The sequence below is a fragment of the Lacerta agilis genome, chromosome Z (assembly GCF_009819535.1).
Source record: "Lacerta agilis isolate rLacAgi1 chromosome Z, rLacAgi1.pri, whole genome shotgun sequence".
NCBI lineage: Eukaryota > Metazoa > Chordata > Lepidosauria > Squamata > Lacertidae > Lacerta > Lacerta agilis.
The window spans coordinates 15,791,820-15,812,803 of record NC_046331.1 but is presented as its reverse complement, the minus strand read 5'-3'; the positions used below and the strand labels follow the sequence as shown (position 1 = coordinate 15,812,803).

The window sequence follows — 20,984 nt, the reverse complement described above, 5'->3', positions numbered from 1 at the left end:
GTGTCAGAAAGTCCTTGGGTGCTTACAGATGGCAGTTATAAAATGGTGGACAGGGTTTTCTTTTTGGCGCAGGTCTGATGACGTCAGCAGGCAATCCGCCTTTCTATTGGAGTCTTCATTCCTTTTGCTGGTGAGGTATAATAGACGCGCCCTTTTTTGCCTTTATTCTATATTTTAGGCATGATAGGTGTGGTTTTTAATTGTTTTTATTATGCCAGATCCTTCCTCCATGGTCATGTTACGCTTTGTCCTAAATTTGATGTGATTTGGTCCAGTGGTTACAGAGCAAGGTGGTGTCGGTCGCGCATGCAATGGGAACATTTTTATATATATAGATAACTAGCTGGCCCAGCCACGCGTTGCTGTGGCTGATTTAGTGAAATGGGAAAGGGAGGTGCAGTGCAAAAGTGGAAGTGTATGCTTACTGACACTTTTTCTTGTTGAAGTTGAGGGTGTGTGGTTTCCTTACCGGCTCTGCAGATGCTTTAGGCACTGCCATAAATGGCAGTCATTTCATTTCTGGGCCCCCAGACTCTCCTCTCAGTGGAGACGGAGTCCTGGAATGCCATTTCCGCCCATCCTGGCTCTGTAGGTGGCCAAGGTAACACTGCAGATTGCAGAAGCAACGTTTCGTCTCACTTTTCCTCCCTACCTGATGGAGCCATGGCCGCCAACCGCGTTGTTCCTGCCTGCGTGGGTCTACAGCTGCCGCAGGACACAGCAGCGGCGTTTGTGAGCGGCTTGCCCACCTATTGGCTGGAGGTAGTGACGTAGTAACAGGAGGAGGGGTTTGAGACGTTTTTAGTGTTATGCTGCGTTCCATCCACTGGAGGGCGCTGTGTTTTTTGGCACAAAATCCAATTTTTACCTGGGTTAGGTGTATTATTTTTGCAATCTAACTACGTAAGATCCTTCCCATTTGCCCATGGAACCTTGTGTCCAAATTTGAAGTAAATTGGTCAAGCGGTTACGGAGAAAGGTGGTACAGCACAAACACCCACCTTTTACGGTTTTATATAAATAGATATATTATTATTTATTAAATTTATATACTGCCTTTCATGATAGGATCACAGGGCAATTTACAATAGAAAAACAGGAAAAGCGTAACATAGGAAGAAACTACACCCCTTCGCCCCAGCATACATACAGTTTAAAAGGTCATAGATTGCTTAATTTACCAAAGGTCTGAAAGAGGAATGTGCCTAATGTTATGTAAGGAAAGCACCAGGTGAACCCCCTTGGGGAGCATTCCACAACTGAGGAAACACCACAGGAAAGGCCTGTTCTCATGTTGCCACCCTTCAGACCTCTTATCAAGGAGGCACACAAAGGGCCTCAGATGGTGATTGCAGGGTCTGGCTTGGTTCATATGGGGAGCAGCAGTCCTTGAGGTATTGCTGCCCTGCCCAGGGCTTTATAGGTCAAAACCAGCACTTTGATTTGAGCCCAGAAACTAATTGGCAGCCAATGCAGTCAGGCCAGGATTGGCATTATATGCTTAAATTGTATTGCCCTGGTGAGCAACCTGGTCACTGAATTCTTCACCAGTGGAAGTTTCTGAACAGTCTTCAGAGGCAGCCCAAGTAGCAGAGGTTACCAGAGCATAGGCAGCAGATGTTAGGCTATCCCTGTCCAGTTAGGGGCACAGCTGGGCCACCAGTCAAAGCTGATGGAAGGCACTCTGTGCCACCTGAGCCTCAAATGACAGCAATGGATCCTGGAGTACCCCCAAGCTGCATGTTGGCTCCTTCAGAGGGAATGTAATCCCATCAAGAGCAGGCAGCCTCCCAACCATCTGGTCTAGGGAACTGCCCAGTAACAGTGCCTCTATCTTATTGAGATTGAGCTCGTTTGTTGGCTCTCATTCCAGTCCATTACCAAGGCAAGCACATCCACTGTCTCACCTGCAGATATAAAGGAGTAGAGCTCCAGGTGTATACATATATAGGCAGGCACACACACACACACACCTTGTACACCAGTCAGACTGATGGAACCTAACAAACTGTACTAACACAAGCTGGTCTCTTCCATGGCCATCTCCTATGAGTGGAAATGCATGTCAGTACATCATTCCAAGCAGTTCAAGTGTCCCTAAAAATCCCTAAAATCACAGCTGCCAAAGTAACTGACCACCAACTTGGACAGCTTTAAAACATTGGGCTGGAGTGGACCAATTCATGGAGGTCATCAATGGCTACTAGCTATGCTTTACCTTCATGGTCAAAGGCGGCACTGCTTTTGAATACATTGCTGGGAACCACAGGAGGGGAGAGGGCTCGTGTCTGGGTCCTGCTTATGGGCTTCCCTTTGGGGCATCTGGCCGACTACTGTGAGAACAGGATGCTGGACTAGATGGGCGGCTACTGACCTGGTCCCGCAGGCTTCTCTTATGTAGGAAATACTATTTTCAGTCTCTCTTCAGCAATAGCTAAGTGAGTTTCCTTCAATGCATTCATTACCCTGAGCCTTTGATATTTTCAGGACCCACCCTACTCCTATGGCTGAATTTAACACTGATTTTTAAATTGTAGCCTGCCTTGGGAAGAGATGGGGAAGAGCATGTAATAAATATGAATGTATAATAATTTTGTCTTCAGTTCCTTCCTCTGCAATGAAAGAAAAAAAGATTAACCCACGCTGGTTTTGTCTTTGGAAGCAGGTCACGAGGCAATCAGCTGTGACCCCAAAGAATTGTGCTCCATACAAGGAATTGGCAGGGGACAGATCCAGAGACACTGTACACCAGTCCACTTGAACGACGATCAATTCACAAAAAATCCCACCTTTTTATTGTGCATATGGTAACCAGGTTTGATGTGTAAAATATTGATAAGCGCAGAGAGGGAAGAAAGGGTAGAAAAGGAATATACCAATGTGGAAGGGGAAGGTAGAATAAAGCCATACCATTAGCAAATACAAGCTCATACAATGAGGTTTCCAAGATAAAAAAGTGTTTTGTGTTTTGTTTTTTACACTGAAATAACTGTACAGATTTTGTGGAATTTGCCAGAATATTTTTTTTAAGAAAAAACAAACAAAAAGCCACAAGCAAGGACTTTGGAGGACAGAGGTTGAACAGATAATTTGGGATGGGGGTGGGGTGAAAAGCGTGAATAGACTTTTACTGTCAAGTAGCATCTATCGGAGAGCATGATGAACAGGGTGCATTACACAGGACAAAGAAAGGGTGATTTAATCACAGGTTCTGGAAACTTGGATGGGTGGGAAATGAGAAGAGGTGCAAGGCAAAAGAACACTTGTTTGGTCACGTTAAAAAAAATTGCCTTTAGTAATGAGCCACCATGGCTCTTCTATTTAAAGTTTTATGTACTAGGGCCTACCTGCCTGGATCTTTTTTCTTTTTCTTTAAAAATGTTAACATATCCAGATTCTTTCTAAGTTTATGACTTGGCGGTGGTTGCTGTTAGGAGACAGTTTCCCCCAAGGAATGAGGATGCCATCTTATTCTCCAAGGAGTGAACAGCTAATGGCTTCCCAGTAGGAAAAGCCCAGTAGGAAAAGCCGCCAATTCATCAAAGAAAACAGAACCTTTTTATTATTTCCCCCCCACAAAAAATCTATATTTGCCCAGTTTGGAGACAAGCCAAAGAGAGAAGTTCTTTGGGCAAAGACTAGGAGACATCATCTTCTCAAAGGTTGCTTTGTTTCCTGGCAAATGGGTCTTCAAAAAACACAAACACAAAATACCCCCATGTTTTCCAGGCACCCCCCAGCAGTCTGTGAAGTGATGCTGAAAGCATTTTAACAGTCACTCTTCCAAAGTTTAATTGTTTTGTCGTTTTCTAGAGCTGCTGAGGCAATGATGTTCTCCGTTGGATGGCAAGCTGTAGAGATCACAACATCTGTTGGGAGAGACAGACAGCAACAAAAGGCATGGTCATCCAGTGATTTAGTAAAAAACAACAAAAAAAAAACAACATCAGTCTGCTTGGGTGAGTGGACGATTGTTGAAGGCAACCTGCAAAATAAACCCACAAAATTTTTGCTGCCAGCTCAGTACTGTCTGCACTTACTGGCAGTAGCTTTCCAAGAATTTAGGCAGGAATCTCTCCCATCCCTACCAGGAGATTGAGGATTGAACCTGGGACTGTCTGCATGCAAAGCAGATGTTCTAACTACTAAGCTATAATGGACCTGCCCTAATTGCTTGCCAACCTTATCTTTTGATAGTTAAGGAATTTCATTCAGTAGGATGAATTTACACTGTTCTGTCCACTTAGAAAGGTTTTGTGCATTTTATACTTGTAATAATTTTTAAAATTGTATACAGTCATACCTCTACTTAAGTATCCCTCTGGATACAGAATCTTTGGGTTATGGCCATGGCAAATCCGAAAGTGTATACCTTGGGTTTCGTCACACGCGCATATGCAGAAGCACTCTGCACGCTTAGCACATGTGCAGAAGTGCTCAATCGCGCCCTCTATTTACGTAATTTTCAGGGTGCGAACAGACCACCGGAACGAATTAAGTTCGTATCCAGAGGGTCCACTGTATTCTACTGTGAACTGATTATGAAGGATAAGAAATTTTCTTGATTAATCATATACAATTACTCCTTTAAAGTCCAGGACACACCCATGACAGAATTTCTGTAACAAAGCATTCAGAAGCAAATTCACTAGTCCTCGGTGAACCATCTTCAACACACTTCTAGAGCAACCCCTCTACAAGACCTCAGACACTGGAGGGGGGTGCTTGCTGGGGGTGGGGGAATCTTATTTAGTCAGGTCTTGCTTTACTAGCTAAGTAAACAGTCCAAAATAGTTGTGAGTTCACACCACTCAGGGATAACCACTTAAAATATTCTGGGAACTCCCACCTGTATGCCCTTGCAGCTTCTGTACAATCTCTTTCGTTTGGAGGTTCCAAATGTAAACCAGGTTGTCCTCTGAACCAGACACGATCCACTAAATGAGGGAGAAAACAAATGTATTAAAATGGGAAGAAAGAGTAACCTCACCCCAACTAAAATGATGCATGCAGGATTTATTATTAATGAACTCTAGAGAAGAGTTTAGAAGGACTGAGTATCCCTGTTTACTTTCAAAGCAAAACCATGAGTTGACTTTGCAGATTTAGGCTCAAAACCCTTTCCACAGCAGCCCAGGAAAAGAAATTCTCACCTTTCCACCAGTAACGGAGAAGTTGGCAAAGATGCAGTACTTCTCGTTCTTGTGGCCTGTGTAGGTCTTTAGGCACTGGAATGTAAAAAGACCACAAAATACAACACAGAAGTCAGAGGCAGAAAAGGAAGGCCTCAGGCACATTTCCTTGACTGAGCTTTACAACAGAACGTAAGAAGAGCTTAGATGCTGGATCCAGCAACCTGTGCTAACCCATGTTAGAAACTCAGATGTGTAAGCTATTTGCCAAATGGCCCCTTAAACGTAGGTTGCGGGTGCCACTATAGTGACCTTTGGGCTTTTTTGTTTTTGTTTTTCAAGATAGCAAAGCAAAAAAATGAATCGTGTATTGTCAACATTAATATATTTAACAATTCAGTCAGACATTTTACCAATTAGTCACCTTTCCTTGCCCCCCCAAAGCATGTGAATCAATGCACAATTCACTCCAGTGACACATTATTAATTTCACATTTTTACTTGTTTTACTTTCTTCAGTAATGTTTTACTGTGGATTGTTATTTTAATGTGCTGTAAATCAGTTTGAGGTTTTTTTCTTAAAAATATAAAGCGGTATAGAAATGAAAAGAAAAATTACAATAACCACCTATGGCTGCAGTCTTAAAACGTTTACTAGGGAATAAGCCCTACTGAACCCAGCAAGCTATTTCTGAGTTAACACACATAGAGATTTGGACTGTAAGTAAAAGGGGAGGAAACCAACCAGCCAACCACAACATTTATTAAAAAGGCTTCCCCTAGTTAGTTCACTGTTAAGGAAAATATCAAGACTCACCTTTCCTTTGCTGTAGTCCCAAAGCTTAAGAGTGCTGGAGCAAAAGACAGGGAAATAAAGCACAATACTTTAAAATAGTATCTAGGCTTCTAGGGTGTTCAGATGTTTCATACATCCTCGTGCCTATCTAAAGCAACAATCTGCTAGTTTTAAGTCTCTTCATCAAATGTCTATCATATTTTATCTCTTTACCTACAGAAGAGACTTTCTTCTCTTATCTAAACTTTAGAGTGACTTCTCTCATCCATTGTATCACAGTGGCCATTTTTCTGTGAGCTCAATGCACCTCCCCCACTCAGATATCTGTTCAGCTCCCTCCTCACTGGAGTTTAATATAAGTTTCTGAACTCTCACAGTTCACCCTGTCAGCAACTTGCCCTCACAATCACTGTTCCCACCGCAACTTCCCATCTTCCAGAATGGATCCCTGGCACTGAAAGAGTGGTCTTTTATCTTAGGTTTCAAATTGGCCAGAAAAAATGAGAGCGCAATATATATGCAGAAACATATACAAAACTGTCAACAAGAATGAAGTCTGGATGGTTATGGCTTCACACACTTCTTTCTCCAAGCTGTTGTGCTAGTTTAACTAATGTTTAAATGTGTGTGGTGGTGATCTAGTAAATCAGGAGGTATAATGCCCGTGTATTTGGAAGTTCTGTTTCTTTGATAAAGCTGAGCAACCCTGCCACAATAATTTGTTATTTGCTCTGAAAAAGACGCACAACACCCCTTGACTCTTACTTGTCCAACGTTGCTGCTAGAATATATTTGCCATTGGGAGAGAACTTCACAAAAGACACAGGGGGATTGTCATCATCTGCAGCGAGGGAAAAGAGAAGCCATCGTTTTCATATGAAAGGCTATTATTGCGGGTTACATTAGCAGGAGCCTTTGGAGCATGCACACAAAAAACTTACCAATCAGTGTTTTCAAACACTGTCCTGATGCTGTATCCCAGATTCGGCTGCAAGGTGAAGATGAAAGTCACCATTAGTAAGGCAACAAAAAACCATGGTTGGGGAAGAGACGAGGGGGACAACAGACACATTTGGCAAAAGCAGAGGATCAGACAGTTGGTATATCTACTGCTCTTAACTGCTGAAGGACAGTATTTGCTGGTGACCTGCTCCCTGCTTTGCTGAGCTATTCCCACCTGGCCTGAGAGGGCTCCAAACAAGTCCTGCAAGCGCTGCTGCTGCTGCTGAAGGGGCCAGAGATCCTCTTAAATGTGAGTCCTGCAGGACCTGCTATTCAGAATGCCTAGAGCAGGCATCCCCAATCTGCGGCCCTCCAGATGTTTTGGCCTACAACTCCCATGATCCCTAGCTAACAGGGCCAGTGGTCAGGGATGATGGGAATTGTAGTCCAAAACATCTGGAGGGCCGAAGGTTGGGGATACCTGGGCTAGAGACTCTTGGGGTGGAACACGAAGGCGTCTCTGTTGAGGGTGTCAAGATTTAATCAGGGTGTGTGTGTGTGTGTGTGTGTGTGTGAATAAGCTTTGCTGTTAATGGAATTAGGCTTTTCTATCTTTATTGTTAGACCTTTTATGAATTATTTGGGTTTTCTGTAAAAAAACAAAATCCTTCGACACTTATTGAAGTTTTCATGTATTGTTTATGACTGAATATGGTTGATTTTTTTGTAATTACGTAAGTCGTTTGTAAGCTGACCTGAGCATGGTAACTATGTAAAGATGACATATAAATAAATGATGATTATAGATGCTGCAGGGACCTTCTGCATGAAAGCTGTGTGTTCCCCTACACACTGTGCGACAGCTCCTTTTTCTTTTTTTTACAGGTCAGAACCTGCACAATCATCAGATTAAATAATTAAAGAAAGCAAGTGAAACAGATCTCCCACATACACAGCACATGTGCACACACACATGTGCACACACAGCCTATTCTTCCAACGTTGAGGCTTTAAATTATCAATATTTAAGATACAGCCAGTCTGAGCCAGTTTAGCGGCAGGAGAACAAAAGAGCTGCCTCTTGGGGGGTTGGAGGGAGGGACTAAAAATCAAGTCAGAATTGTGGACAGAGGGACCCAATCTCTACTCATCATTCCTCGGGTGGCTGAATGCCCCCACCTCAAAAACTCAGGATCTAAACCCAGCCTTCTCTCCTTCTCCCACTTACCAGAGGCCATCATAGCTGCTGGACACTATCAGGGAGCCATCACGGTTAAAATGCACCTGGAGGCAAGAATTTATTATTAATTGAATTTATACTGCCACACATAAATAAACATTATTTTGGTGGCTTAGCAAGAGGTAATATTGCATCTGTGGTACAAGGCACCTTTTTCAGGAAGAAAATTTCCTAATTTGGTGCTAGAATGCCCCCCATACCAAGACCCAATTTAAATACACTGCTGCTCTTTAAGAGACTCTGCCAGTTTGATGATCATTTACTGCAAAATTTAAGGTGCAAGACATCCACCTGGAGCCAAAGACTGCTGTGGCATGGAGTGTTGTATTCCTATAGTTGGAGTAAGCATCAGATGTAGGATTTCACATCTAGCAGGGCAAGCTTTCCTCCACAGCTGACACTGCTGAACCATTAGCCAAACAAGGCGGCGGTGGCAGCAGCAGCAATATTTTACTCCACTTGCTCAGCCTGGAAGACCAGGAGTTCACTCAAGAGGCTTGAAATGTTATTGACAGATGGCAAGTGGCAGGCAACTTTGTCATGGGACGGGCCGGGAGCGGGGGAGCATAAGGGACAGCCCAGCTCATCTCAACTCATCCCAAGAGGACCTACCGCTGAAACCGGATCAGAATGGGCTGGCAGGGTTTTTAGGCACTTCCCGGTTTTGACGTCCCATATCCTCACACTCTCATCAAACTGGAGACAAAACAAAGGAATAAACTCAGAAGATTTCAGTGTTGTTTCTTAAAATTTCAACTACTTGTAAAGGAACTCCATTGACAAAATTAGGGACAAGATTTGTCTGTGGTTAATATCTTCACAAGAAACCTAGAATCAGGTTCCATCATCTCTCCTCTTTCCAAAGCAAGAAGTCACTGTTCAAGCACCTCTGTGTGAAGGCAAGGTTTATTGCACAGTTGAGATTTTACGAACAACACTACCTCTATTGCAAAAAGTTTTATTACTAATTTTTGTTCCTTCTCCTTGCTGTCCTGTTACACAGCCATTGCATAGAACATCCGAGTTTGAACTACAGCAGACAGATAGTGAAGGTTCACCCTGGGACTAAATTAACAACCAGGAGGGCCTTTTCAACTGTCCTGGAGCATCACAAGCTACCTGCCCTATATAGCAGCTGCTCTATAGAGTGCACTGCAGGGACACCCAACTCACAAAAAGCAGAGATAGACAGGGCTTACTCCTGCCTTTCAGCAGGAGGCCCAGATCAAAATGGCTTTTCATCTTTATGCATTTTGGAAGTTAGTGGAAATTACAGTACAGTCATACCTCCGGTTACAGCTGCTTCGGGATGTGTTTTTTCATGTTAAGAATGCGGCAAACCCAGAAGTGTTTACTTCCGGGTTTCACCGCATGCGCATGCACAGAAGCGCTCTATCGGTGCTCCACATATGCACTAAAGTGCTGCTCTAGTTGTGGAATTTTTGGGGTGTGAATGGCACTCCAGAAAGGATCGTGTCCGCAACCAGAGGACTATATATGCTTTAATAGATAGCTAACACATGAAGAGATGTAAATTCTGTAAAAGAGTGTGAAAGGAAGTTGTTAGGATCACCTGCTTCCTCAGACTGTTTTAAGAATGTGCCAATAATGCTTGTGCAGGAAAAACTCAGCTTTAAGCTAGCCTGGTAAGGAGCAGGCACCCTGTTATCCTTGCACCTGTTCTGTACCTGTGTAAACCTAAGGTAAGGAAATGCTTCTGTATAAGCCTGTGTGATTTTTTAGGCCTGTGGACTCTACCTTTGTGACTCTAATATCACAATGGTGTGTTCACTGAGCAGATGCTTGGACAATATTTCTCTTCTCCCCGCCCCCCCCCCCAACCCCACATACATTAGTTGAATATCTGCCATGGCAAGAGGAAACTGTGCCCTGAAATGAAACAGTTAATGCCTGCTGCAACACAGCTAGAGATTTGAGTCAGAGCTCGGCCCACCATTTTCTGTCTTATGAAAAAGATAGCAGGAGTGACCCACTGCCTCTTTTCAGCAAAAGGAAATGCTCACCGATCCTGAGACAATGAGGTTGGACTGTGGGTTGAAATTGCAGCAGAAGACATAGTTGCTGTGCCCCTTCAGGGTTTTCAAGCATTTCCCCTAAAAAGATAATAAAACAGTAAATGGGACAGAGCTCCATATTCTTAGGACTGGCTGCACAGTGAGGAATGTAGTACCATATTGTGCAGACACAAGAGATAACACATATTGGACTGGGAATCAAGTTTAAAATGCTCAGCTATTGGGTGGGAGAGAACCAGTGTCAGCTCACCTGGAGACAAAGCTACATCTGCAGGATGTCCTGGTTCCCTGCTCCTCATCCCCCAATGTTAAGTGACCACAGCACCATTAGTGGAAAGAACCACTAACAGGTTTAACAGGTCAACAATGAGCCAGCAATGCAGGAAGGCAATTCCTATATCTCCCCTTCAAAAAGTTAACCAAAAAGGGAACTGCATTTAAAAACTATTCAGCCTGCAAAACAACTGTGTTAAGACAAACTCGCAAATCTTGGCCTTTAAAAAACGCTTTGCTATCCATGCACATTTCAATGAAAATATGTACACTACAGCTCTCAAAGTTAGCCAACACAAACTTATTTTTGTTGTCAGGAACATAAATACCCACGAGAAGGAAAATGTGTGTTAAATTTCCCACAACAGTTTAAGATCTTTAAAGGCTATATATCTGGTGGCTGGGTCCACAGTAAGGGGTGATGGTATTTGTTTTATAGTTTGGACTGTTAATAATAATAATCCATACACAAAAAGGATTATATTATTGCCTAAAATGGGTCTCTGACATTGTCTGAATTATCAGGACGGATTCATTAAAGATTTATTTTCACCACACAGGTAGTTTTTATGTATTTGCTATGCACAGACTGCTGGCAATGTTTTGTAAAATGAACAGGATATAAATTGAGGTAAATTTATTTTGAACTTTTAATCTGGCCTTTTAACTACCAGGAGCAGACTCAGGTCAATGGATAGGAAAACCTAGAAGTCCTGATAAAGCTGAGTTTGTGATTCAGTGCCATGAAAAGCCAGAAGTGAGTTTAGTTGGATCAAGAGCACCATTATAGATAGTCAGTCATATTAGAATCCAGTTAAGGCTCTCCAAGATGGTAAGCAAAACAAGCTTCTTACCGAGCTCACGTCCCAAATTTTGAGTGTTTTGTCATCTGAAGCAGATACAAGAAGGTTTGAATCAGATGACCAAGCGACATCAGAGATTCCCTGCAACAGATAATGTTTAGGTTTTTTTTCTTTTTTTTTTTTTTTACAAAAAGTCATTTGCCTGTGTTTAACTGATAAACTGTGTACAATTTATGGAAAATGAGGTGGTTACAAATGCAAACTGTAAATATGATAATATTTCTAAATGCTCCCTCCAGCAAAAAAAAACCAAACCTCCCTCCATGCAGCAGAGCATAACAAAAACCAAAAAAGGGATTAGCCAAATAACTCCTTATCTCTCATGTACTATTTTGCAATGATTTTTTCTCATGTTCTAGCAGGCAGAAAAACCAAACCCAAGCAACAGAAATGGTTAACGATCTACTCCTGAAGTGAGCAACTGTTGTAACCTATTCCCCATGCCCCCATAGGCTAAATCCCTCCAGGCAAGAAGATGGTTAAAAATCCCCAGCCACCAATTCCTTATTTGCATAGGCAGAAGTCGCTGTTACATCTTGAGGCACTTGTCCAGTTAACTCTACAACAAACACTTCAACCAGTCCCCTTATTAATTGGGAGATACTCACCAGCTTGTGGCCAGATATGGTTTTCTCAAATTTGCCGTCATAGGCACCCCAGATTTTTATAAGCTTATCAGCCGCTAAAAGAAAGAAGAGAATCCACCAAGAGAAATTATTTTAGGCATCTTGACCCTGCCATGCGGGGGTGGGAGGGCATGCAGGTATTTTTGAACTCTGATTATACTCTTTTTGCCCTCTTTTTTAGAGAAGATGGGAGTTATAAAGATGCATTTGTTTAAGTGAATACATAAATACAGCCCACCAACCTATGATATAAGCAGAAGAATTTTCATGCCTCTCACATCGGAGTAGGAAACTGTGCAAATGTACTTGACTTGCACAAGGCATATCATTCAGTTTCTCTTGGTAAAGCTTTAGTTTTCATAGTGTACAGGAAGTCCCAAGTGAGAAATTAGCGATGGCAAGAACCATCTAAAAAGGGGCATTCACTCTGGAAAAGCATCTGCTCTGCATGCAGAAGGTCCCAGGTTCAACACTTGGCAAACTGAGGTAGAGTTGGAAAATAACTCCCCACTTGAAATCCTGGAGATCTGCTGCTAGGCAGTATTGATGGTATCCTGACCTGAATGGACCAATGGTCTGACCATGTATAAGGCAGCTTCCCACCCTCTCGGACAGGAGAGAATGCCTAATCTTTGCCCCAAGAACACATAATCTAAAAAAAACAAAGAGGATTTGGCTCTTGTTTGATGCATGTGCTGACACATTGAACACTAGATTTATGAAACAGCCCTAGAAATAAATGTGAATAGGAGTCAGGAAAGGATCCCTCTTGACCATGTCAGATGGATACTTACAAGAACTGGCCAGCCACTCCCCATTGGGACTGAATTTCACTGATGAGACAGCTTTTGTGTGTCCTGCCAGCGTGAACTTCAGGGCATAGTTTGGTTTTACAGGGGCAGGCTGAGAAAAGAAAACCACAAGAGATGCTTCAAGCACAGCCCTACAAAACTTGCACGACTCTCTGAGCCTGACTCAGCATGCTGTGGCCTGCCAGGTGGCCTGCCGCAGCACCTGTTATTGTTGTCCCAGGCAGCCAGGATCCAAACCCAACAGGTATTCAGGTAACAGTCAGAAATACTCAAAGAGAAGGGAGCCCAAGATGGATGGGGGCCGGACCTAATCAAAATGATCAAGTTTAATTTGACCTCTTAACAACCCTTCTGTGCTGTTAGATCAGGCTACCTCAAACTCGGCCCTCCAGATGTTTTGAGACTACAATTCCCACCATCCCTTAACCCTGGTCCTGCTAGCTAGGGATCATGGGAGTTGTAAGCCAAAAACATCTGTAGGGCTGAGTTTGAGGAAGCCTGTATTAGATGTTTGGAAAGAGCTGGATCCCAAACTTTCCCTTACAATCCCTTTGGATACTTTCCAAAGGGTGGCAATCTATAAGCAGGCAACAGTAAACAGCATGGCAGTTAAATCCTTATGAATCTAGATCTGCCTCTAGTGACAGAAGAGCCGGAGCCAGGTTTGGGCTCTTAACTGAACAGTATCCAATAAACACGCCCCCACAAAATCAGGTCCATACACAAGAGTTTACCATCCTCAGAATATTTGAACTTGCAGACAGAATAACAGCCCAGAAGCCCTGACACACACCTTGCTCTGATTGGTTGAAGAGGAGGGTGTTGATTGTGTTTTGGTTGATTCTGAATCTGGCTTCTTCTCTTCTGTTGCCATGGCTATGAAGCAAGCCAGGATCTGGGCACTTCACGGGATGAAAGTGCAAGCCAATTCAAAGGAGGGTGTCTCCTACTAGAAAACAGGGAGGAGAAACATTTTTGCGATGCAGAGCTTACTAAGTATCACCAAAGAATGGTTTTCCAAACTTAAGGCAGCCAAGGCACAAATCACACACACAAACCCCAAATTAAAATTAGAAGCCCATTGCACCAATACACCTTCAACCCACGAGTTCTGCTGGATCAGACAACATCCAATCACATGCTGCAACAGCCTTCCCATTTGCTCACAAGCACCTGATATTCCAAGGTGGAGCATCTTTGAACATGGAGGTTCAATCATGCCCAATGACAAATTTTAAAGCTTCTTAAAGCCATTATCACACTTTGTATTGACCATCTCTTGGATTGTGATGGCAGTCTCCTAAAGCTGATGTTATAAATTCTTTAGTGTTTGTGTAAGGGCTGACTGGAGGGATGCGGATGGCACTGTGGGTTAAACCAGAGCCTAGGGCTTGTCGATCAGAAGGTCGGCGGTTCGAATCCCCACGACGGGGTGAGCTCCCATTTCTCGGTCCCTGCTCCTGCCCACCTAGCACTTCGAAAGCATGTCAAAGTGCAAGTAGATAAACAGGTACCGCTCCGGCAGGAAGGTAAACGGCGTTTCTGTGCTCTGCTCTGGTTCACCAGAAGCAGCTTAGTCATGCTGGCCACATGACCCAGAAGCTGTACGCCAGCTCTCTCGGCCAATAAAGCAAGATGAGTGCCGCCACCCCAGAGTTGTCTGTGACTGGACCTAATGGTTAGCGGTCCCTTTACCTTTACCTTTAAGGGCTGACTGGAGTGGCAGGAGAGAAATTAGGGGTTGGTTTTTAAGCTAGTTACCAGTCCTACCCTAGGGCTTTGTCCTTCAACACTTACTCTCCTGTTCTGCACTTGTTTTCCCCAAAAATAACTTCCAGAGGGGTAGTTACAGGTGGGTAGCCGTGTTGGTCTGCCATAGTCAAAACAAAATAAAAATTTCTTTCCAGTAGCACCTTAGAGACCAACTAAGTTTGTTCTTGGTATGAGCTTTTGTGTGCATGCACACTTCTTCAGATACCAGATTCCAGAGGGGTAGCCGCAGTAGACTGTGGCAGCAAAAACAAAGAAGAAACCATTGTCTCTATTCAGATCCAAACACAGCATATGCAGTGATCTACTATCAGGACCCTTCTGCATGCTACACCTAGTCCCTGCACAAGGGAGTCACTGGCACAAATCTGACATCAGAAAAAGGCAGTATTAAAAAACAGTAGTACATTTCAATCTGAAAGGACACTATGCCACTGATCTTGAGGTGACCAGACCTAAGCAAAACAATTTCAAAGGCAGGGTCCAGAGAGAAACAACTGAGGCCAAATCTATTCTATACATTTAAAACCCATAGCTTCCCCCAAAGAATCCTGGGAACTGTAGTATGTCAAGGGTGCTGGGAATTGCAGCTCTGTGAAGGGGTAAACGACAGTTCCCATGATTTCTCTGGGGAAAGCCACATGCTTTAACAGTGGGGATGTGATCTATGATTCATCAAGAAGTTCATGTCTATTCATTTGGATCTGTACAGAGGCAATGGTTTCCTTTCCCACTACAACTGTTAATTAATTCAGCACTGCTCAGTTGCTATGGCAGAGTCACTCAGCTTATTTTGCATATATTATAAGTCTTAACTGAATTAAGACACTTCATTGTTTTTCCTCATTAAACATATTTTCCATTTGAAATTTTTAAAACAGAAAGCTGGTAAAGCTTGCCTCCCATTCCACATCTGTGCAAATCTGCAAAAAGTAATACAAACTGTCACATATAAGTTATTGTTAAACTGGGAAGTCAGGCCCTCACACATGCAAGGTCTGGGTGATTTAAGAAATCAAGTCTTCTGGGTTTGCAATACTGTACCAACAAATGCTAATAGTAAGATTGAGAAATGAAATGAAATTAAGAGTTTGGGAGTTTAAAGGTCAGCCTGCAAACCACCTAGGGAGAAAAGAGGGTGTTAAATAAGGCAGGGTCATTTGCTGTTGCAGCAAAACCCTATCTTCTATGTCTGAGTCTCCAAAGAAGTCTGATAAAATGCTGCACTCATATTCTAGGAAATTTGAGCTGTTACTGCAGCAGGAACCATCTCACTGCAGCATTGTACAGGTGTGCTTTTACCAGATATAGCAGGACTCTTGCTTCAAGGTGTAGTACAGACAATGTATTATATTACACACAGAGAGAGACCATCATGTCACATTAAGCCACAGTTTTAAAACAACCTATGGTTATCAAAAATGAGCAGGGTGCCACCACTCACTTCTCAAAAAAAATTCAACCTTGTTCCCATTTATCAAAGACAAAACAAGTTAGAGTTGGCCTTGCTGTGCTGCCCAGATCTGGACTCTTGCTTTTGTTTCCTCCGAACAAACCACAAGTGGTAAGCCAAGAACAAACCTTGGTTAATGCCGTGGCTTGTAAGAAGGAAACACACCACAAGTGGAGGTTCAGAAGACACAGGAAAACAAAAAGCTGTCCTAAACAAAGTCAAATGAACCCTTCTGTTCATCTAGCCTACTACAGTCTGCACTAACTGGCAGCAGCAATCTAAGGTTTCAAACAGGGAGTCTCCCCCGCAGAAGGTGGGCAGGAAGAGGAACCACTAGAAAAGGAGGGATGATAGACTAGGTGGGCCTGGCAACAGAGATCTCCTTAAGTTCTTACTGCTACTGCGGGTGCAGGTAATGATGGATGGTATGGAGGAGGAGGAAGAGCATTAGCACTACTGCTGGCACTGCTTTAATAGCAACATTAAATAATTCAATGGATAGGTGGTAGTAACATTACTAGGAGCATTATCACTACCACAAACAATAATCACAACAATTAGAAGCAGAATTATTACAAAGAGCATTACTGCTACACAGGCACACACCCACACACCCCACCGTACGTGTGACCAACTTGACCGCGTATATGCACAACGCCAAGATATAAACAAATAGATGGTGGGACAGAACTGGAGAGTTTTCGTGGCTCACAACAAGACCCTCTCTGGAGCTCAAAGAGAAATTCAGTGAGGGCGGAAGAAGCCCCAGAGAGACAAAAGGTGCACCGGGTACAGTAGTGCAGCCACCGCCGCTTTTTCATGTGTCCTCCAGCCTCCAGACAGTCCCAAAGCTTCAACTCTAGTTGAAGAGAGTATTGTGTGGAGAGTGTGTGGGAGAGAGAACTGGAGAGCAGGGGGGAAACAGGCAATTAGAGGCTTTTTAGAGGGTGCTTCCCCCCATGTGATTTTCGCTTATGCACACAGGGGCCCAGAACGTAATCCCTGTAATACAAACAGCTGTAGGCATACCACAGAAATATTGTGGGTTCTGTTCGAGAATACCACAATAAAGCAAACATCACAATAAAGCAAGTCACACAAATTTGATGTTTTCTCAGTGCATATAAAAATTATACTCACTCTTGGGAAATTATATATAATGAATTTTTAAAAAATGTTTAAGATAACATTTGTTAAAAAACCAGAAGCTTTTCTGTTAGGTATTTTAGGACAAGAATTGCCAAAAGAAAAATAGAACCTATTTACGTATGCTACAACAGCGGCAAGAATATTAATAGCTCAAAACTGAAAGACCGGAGAAGTACCATCGAAAGCACAATTTCAAGAAAAGTTGATGAGCTATGCAGAAATAGCAAAGTTAACGGACAAATTGCGTGAAAAGGGCAATAGTGACTTTGAAAAAGAATGGGAACCTTTTACAGTATATTTGCAGAAACAACAAGAAGAAATTATCATCATCATCATCATCAGTTGAATTTATATACCGCCCTATATCTGGAGGTCTCAGGGCAGTTTGCAAAAAAGATCAGAATACATAAAATCAAAATAAAATAACCCAATAATAACCCCCATTGATCACTATGTCAACGTTTATGTATTAGTCTTATTATTCATCTGGTATTTTAGTTGGTTAGTCTTAGTCTCTCTCTCTCTCTCTCTCTCTCACACACACACACCCTACATTCTGTTTCTGTTTATTACATTTCTATATCGCCCTTCACGTGGCAAATCTCAGGGCAGTTCGCAACATAAAAACACAAAATACACAATGAGAATGAGAATAAAACCAACCAACCAACCGCTCCCCTTCCCTCAGGTAGACTGCCTCTGCCCAATATGACAACACATTACAGTATACAAACTGCAGAATTTATCATTTGATGTAACAAACCAGAAATGGTAGTTGTGGAAAGTCAACAGGGTGGGGGGAAATTGGAAAATGTATGTTTAGTAATGTTACTGGGTATTTGTTATGAGAAAAGAAACGTAATAAAAATTATTTTAAAAAGAAGTTATGCTCACTCTATACTGAGGTCCAGTGATTCTCAACCTTTTTGAGTCCATGGCTCCTTGCAGATTCCCTGTAGGAACCACTTACACTGGGGTTCCATTACAAGACACACGTAAGTGGGGATTCCCCATTCCACGCCCACCCCGGCCACATTCAGTCCCACCCTCTTTTGGCACCATTGCTGCTAACATTACCCAAGTATAGGCTCTGGAGTAAACTAAATGCCTTACAGATGCCTCCATCTCTGCCCCATTTTGATGAACTGAAAAAACTGAGGTAAAGGAATAATGATCAAACCTACCAAGAGGGCTGGGGCAACTTCAGAGCATCAAATTCTCCACTCAGCTATGAAGCTTACTGGCTGCGACCTTGGGGACCAGTCACTGCCTCTCAGTCTGACCTACGTCACAAGGTTGCTGTGCAGATAGAATAGGGAGGTGGGCAGAAAGAACCACGTACACCACTTTGGAGCTCCCTGTAGAAAAGATGGGATATCATTGTGATAACACACACAATAGCCCTAAACACAACCGAGAAGGAAGTTTTCCTGCACATTCCCCTTTCAAATCAACAGGAACCCAAGCAACGCTACTGCTCTGCAAAGTGCAATAAAATGACGTATACCAGTACTAGTAGTTCCTTAGCAGTTTCATTATGAAAACTGGGTTTTATTCAACAGTAGTTCTACCCAAGAGTAGGACCACTGGGATTAATGCAGTGTGCCATGGGAAAAATTGAAAAATTACTTTACATATAGTCAATATAGGCACAGAGTTAAATTTTTTAACATTTTCTAATGGTGGTGTGCCTTGTGATTTTTTTCATGAAACAAGTGTGCCTTTGCCCAAAAAAGGTTGAAAAACACTGGATTAATGGACATAGAATCATAGAACTGTAGTTGGAAGGGACACCAAGGGTCATCTAGTCCAATTCCCCGCAATGCAGAAATCACAGCTCACAAATCCCAGGCAGATAAGTCATCAGCAGTGTGCTCCTATGTATATGTAGTCCAAAGTAAGCTTCGTGTACCATCAAAAGAACAATGGCAAGAAAAGTTGATGAATTATGCAGAGTTAGCAAAGTTAACAGACAAACTGTGTGAAAAGGACAATAGTGATTTTTTAAAAGAATAGGAACCTTTTACAGTATATTTGCAGAAACAACAAAATATTTTCTCGTTAGCAGGATTTAAATAAACATTTACAATCTTATTTACAGAGAATAAATATTATATACAAACAGCAGAATGTATTATTTGATATAACAAACCAGAAATGGAAGCTGAGGGAAGTCAATAGGGAGGGGGGAGAATTGGAAAATGAATGTTTAGTAAGGATATTGGATATTTGTTATGAGAAAAAATCAATAAAATTATTTTAAAAACAAAGTAAGCTTAATGGCGTGGAACAGACTACCTGCGAAGGTGGTGGACTCTCCTTTGTTGGAGGTTTTTAAACAGAAGTTGGATGGCCTTCCAACTCTGATTCCAATTTTATGATTCTATTATTTCCTCTCAGCCTAACCTACCTTACAGTACTGTTGTGAGAATAAAAGGAGGGGAGGACAACCTAGACCTCAGCATGAAAGGACCCAGTAGGACTCCATGATTCTGTTTCCACATGGTCCAACTTTTCTTCCCAACTGTCCAATATTCAATTGGGTGCAGGGTTAGAATTCTCTAATTTCCCTCTCTCTTTTGGGGTCCCTCAGGGATTCATTATCAGTCCTCAGCTCTTCTCCCTCCACAACCTGTCCCTGGGCGAATTCATCAAACCCAACCCAGGGAACACCCCTCCACGCTGCTGAATCCCCTTCCTCCGCAAGGAAAGGGCAGGGGCGCCACTGCGCACTCTGCATGTGATTAACTTAGGCCCATTCACGGCAATGGGTCTGCTCTGAGTAGATCCTCGTGGGATGCAACCCATTATTACTATTGGGGGCTCTACTTAACAGTTCCTCTTCAAGCATGCCGGCACCCATGACCTCATCGCCATACCTGTGCCACCACCGGGAGCGTTATTACTTCTGGAGGCACTAAGCAGAAGCCTCGCCGGGATCATCGCCACGACTGTGGTGGCACTCACTACCCAGCATTCTCGCGAGGGACATCATCGCGATCCTTAGCGCTACTTAGAAGAGTAGCCCGAGCATCGTGGCCACCGGGAAGCCTAACCATGGTGGCCCATATGTAGCAGCGGCAGGAAGGACGGCGGGAGAAGCGTGCAGGGGAGCCAGCGTGCATCTCCCCACCCTGAAGGAATCGCTACTGGGCTTCAGCAGGAGCAGCTCTCTCCCCTCGGCGCGTGCGCTTTTCCCGCGAGGAAGCGAGGAATGGGCGAAGGGTGCGGGCCCAGACTCTCTCCCCCCCCCCCTTCCCCGGCCCCCTTCCCTCCCTCCCCCCCTCTCCTCAGCGATCCGGTTCTTCTCTCCTCGAACGAGGCGGAGGTGCTGCCGCCGCTTTTCTCCTCAGCAGTCGTACTCACCTTAAGGCGCGGCTAGAGGCGCCGCTTTCGCCGCCGCCGCCGCCGCCGCCGCCTTCACCTCAGCGTTCGGCGGGAGAAGCAGCAGTAGCAGCAGAAGCGGCGGCAGCTCTCTCTTGAGGAGGAGGGGATACCCAGGGCCTCGCGCAGGCGCACTAAACTGACCCGGCTGGGAAAAAGCGACACACCACTCACCGCACCCGCGCTCGCTGCAGCTCGAGGAAAAGCGACGGTAGCGGCGGCGTCGGTGGCCCAAGCGCATGCGCTGTACGCACCTACCACGGGTCGGCTTCGCCGCGATGACGTTATCAGACTACAATTCCCATCGACCCGCCCCTTACGCGCAGCGACCAAGGCGTGAAGGGAGTTGCAGTCCAGGGAGGGAGGCCCCACCCTTAAAGGTATAGTGTCCGCAAAGGGACAATGGTCTTCTTTTTCTTTTCCCAAAAATTGGCCAAGCCCACCTTAAAAAGGGGCGGTGATTAGAGGGGTGAGGAGAGCAGGCTGACCTGAGCGCGCTGCTACGGAG

At 43.8% G+C, this 20,984-nt stretch overlaps 1 protein-coding gene across 2 annotated transcripts; it reads right to left on the bottom strand.

The window, feature by feature from the left end:
- Positions 1 to 2,772: 2,772 nt before the first annotated feature.
- On the bottom strand, positions 2,773 to 20,560 carry WDR5 (WD repeat domain 5). Of its 2 annotated transcripts, XM_033137494.1 has the most exons (15): positions 20,459 to 20,560; positions 18,277 to 18,450; positions 13,514 to 13,666; positions 12,703 to 12,811; positions 11,891 to 11,964; positions 11,274 to 11,363; positions 10,135 to 10,224; positions 8,723 to 8,806; positions 8,099 to 8,154; positions 6,870 to 6,916; positions 6,694 to 6,769; positions 5,950 to 5,983; positions 5,154 to 5,228; positions 4,850 to 4,937; positions 2,773 to 3,869 (listed from the first exon to the last, which is right to left on the bottom strand). In XM_033137494.1, exons 3-15 carry the CDS (start codon positions 13,592 to 13,594, stop codon positions 3,769 to 3,771), a joined length of 1,005 nt encoding a protein of 334 aa, XP_032993385.1. In that variant the 5' UTR covers positions 13,595 to 13,666; positions 18,277 to 18,450; positions 20,459 to 20,560; the 3' UTR covers positions 2,773 to 3,768. The 2 variants fall into 2 exon arrangements, with proteins under 2 accessions (XP_032993385.1, XP_032993386.1); XM_033137495.1 differs by lacking the exon at positions 11,274 to 11,363.
- Between the last annotated feature and the right edge of the window lie 424 nt (positions 20,561 to 20,984).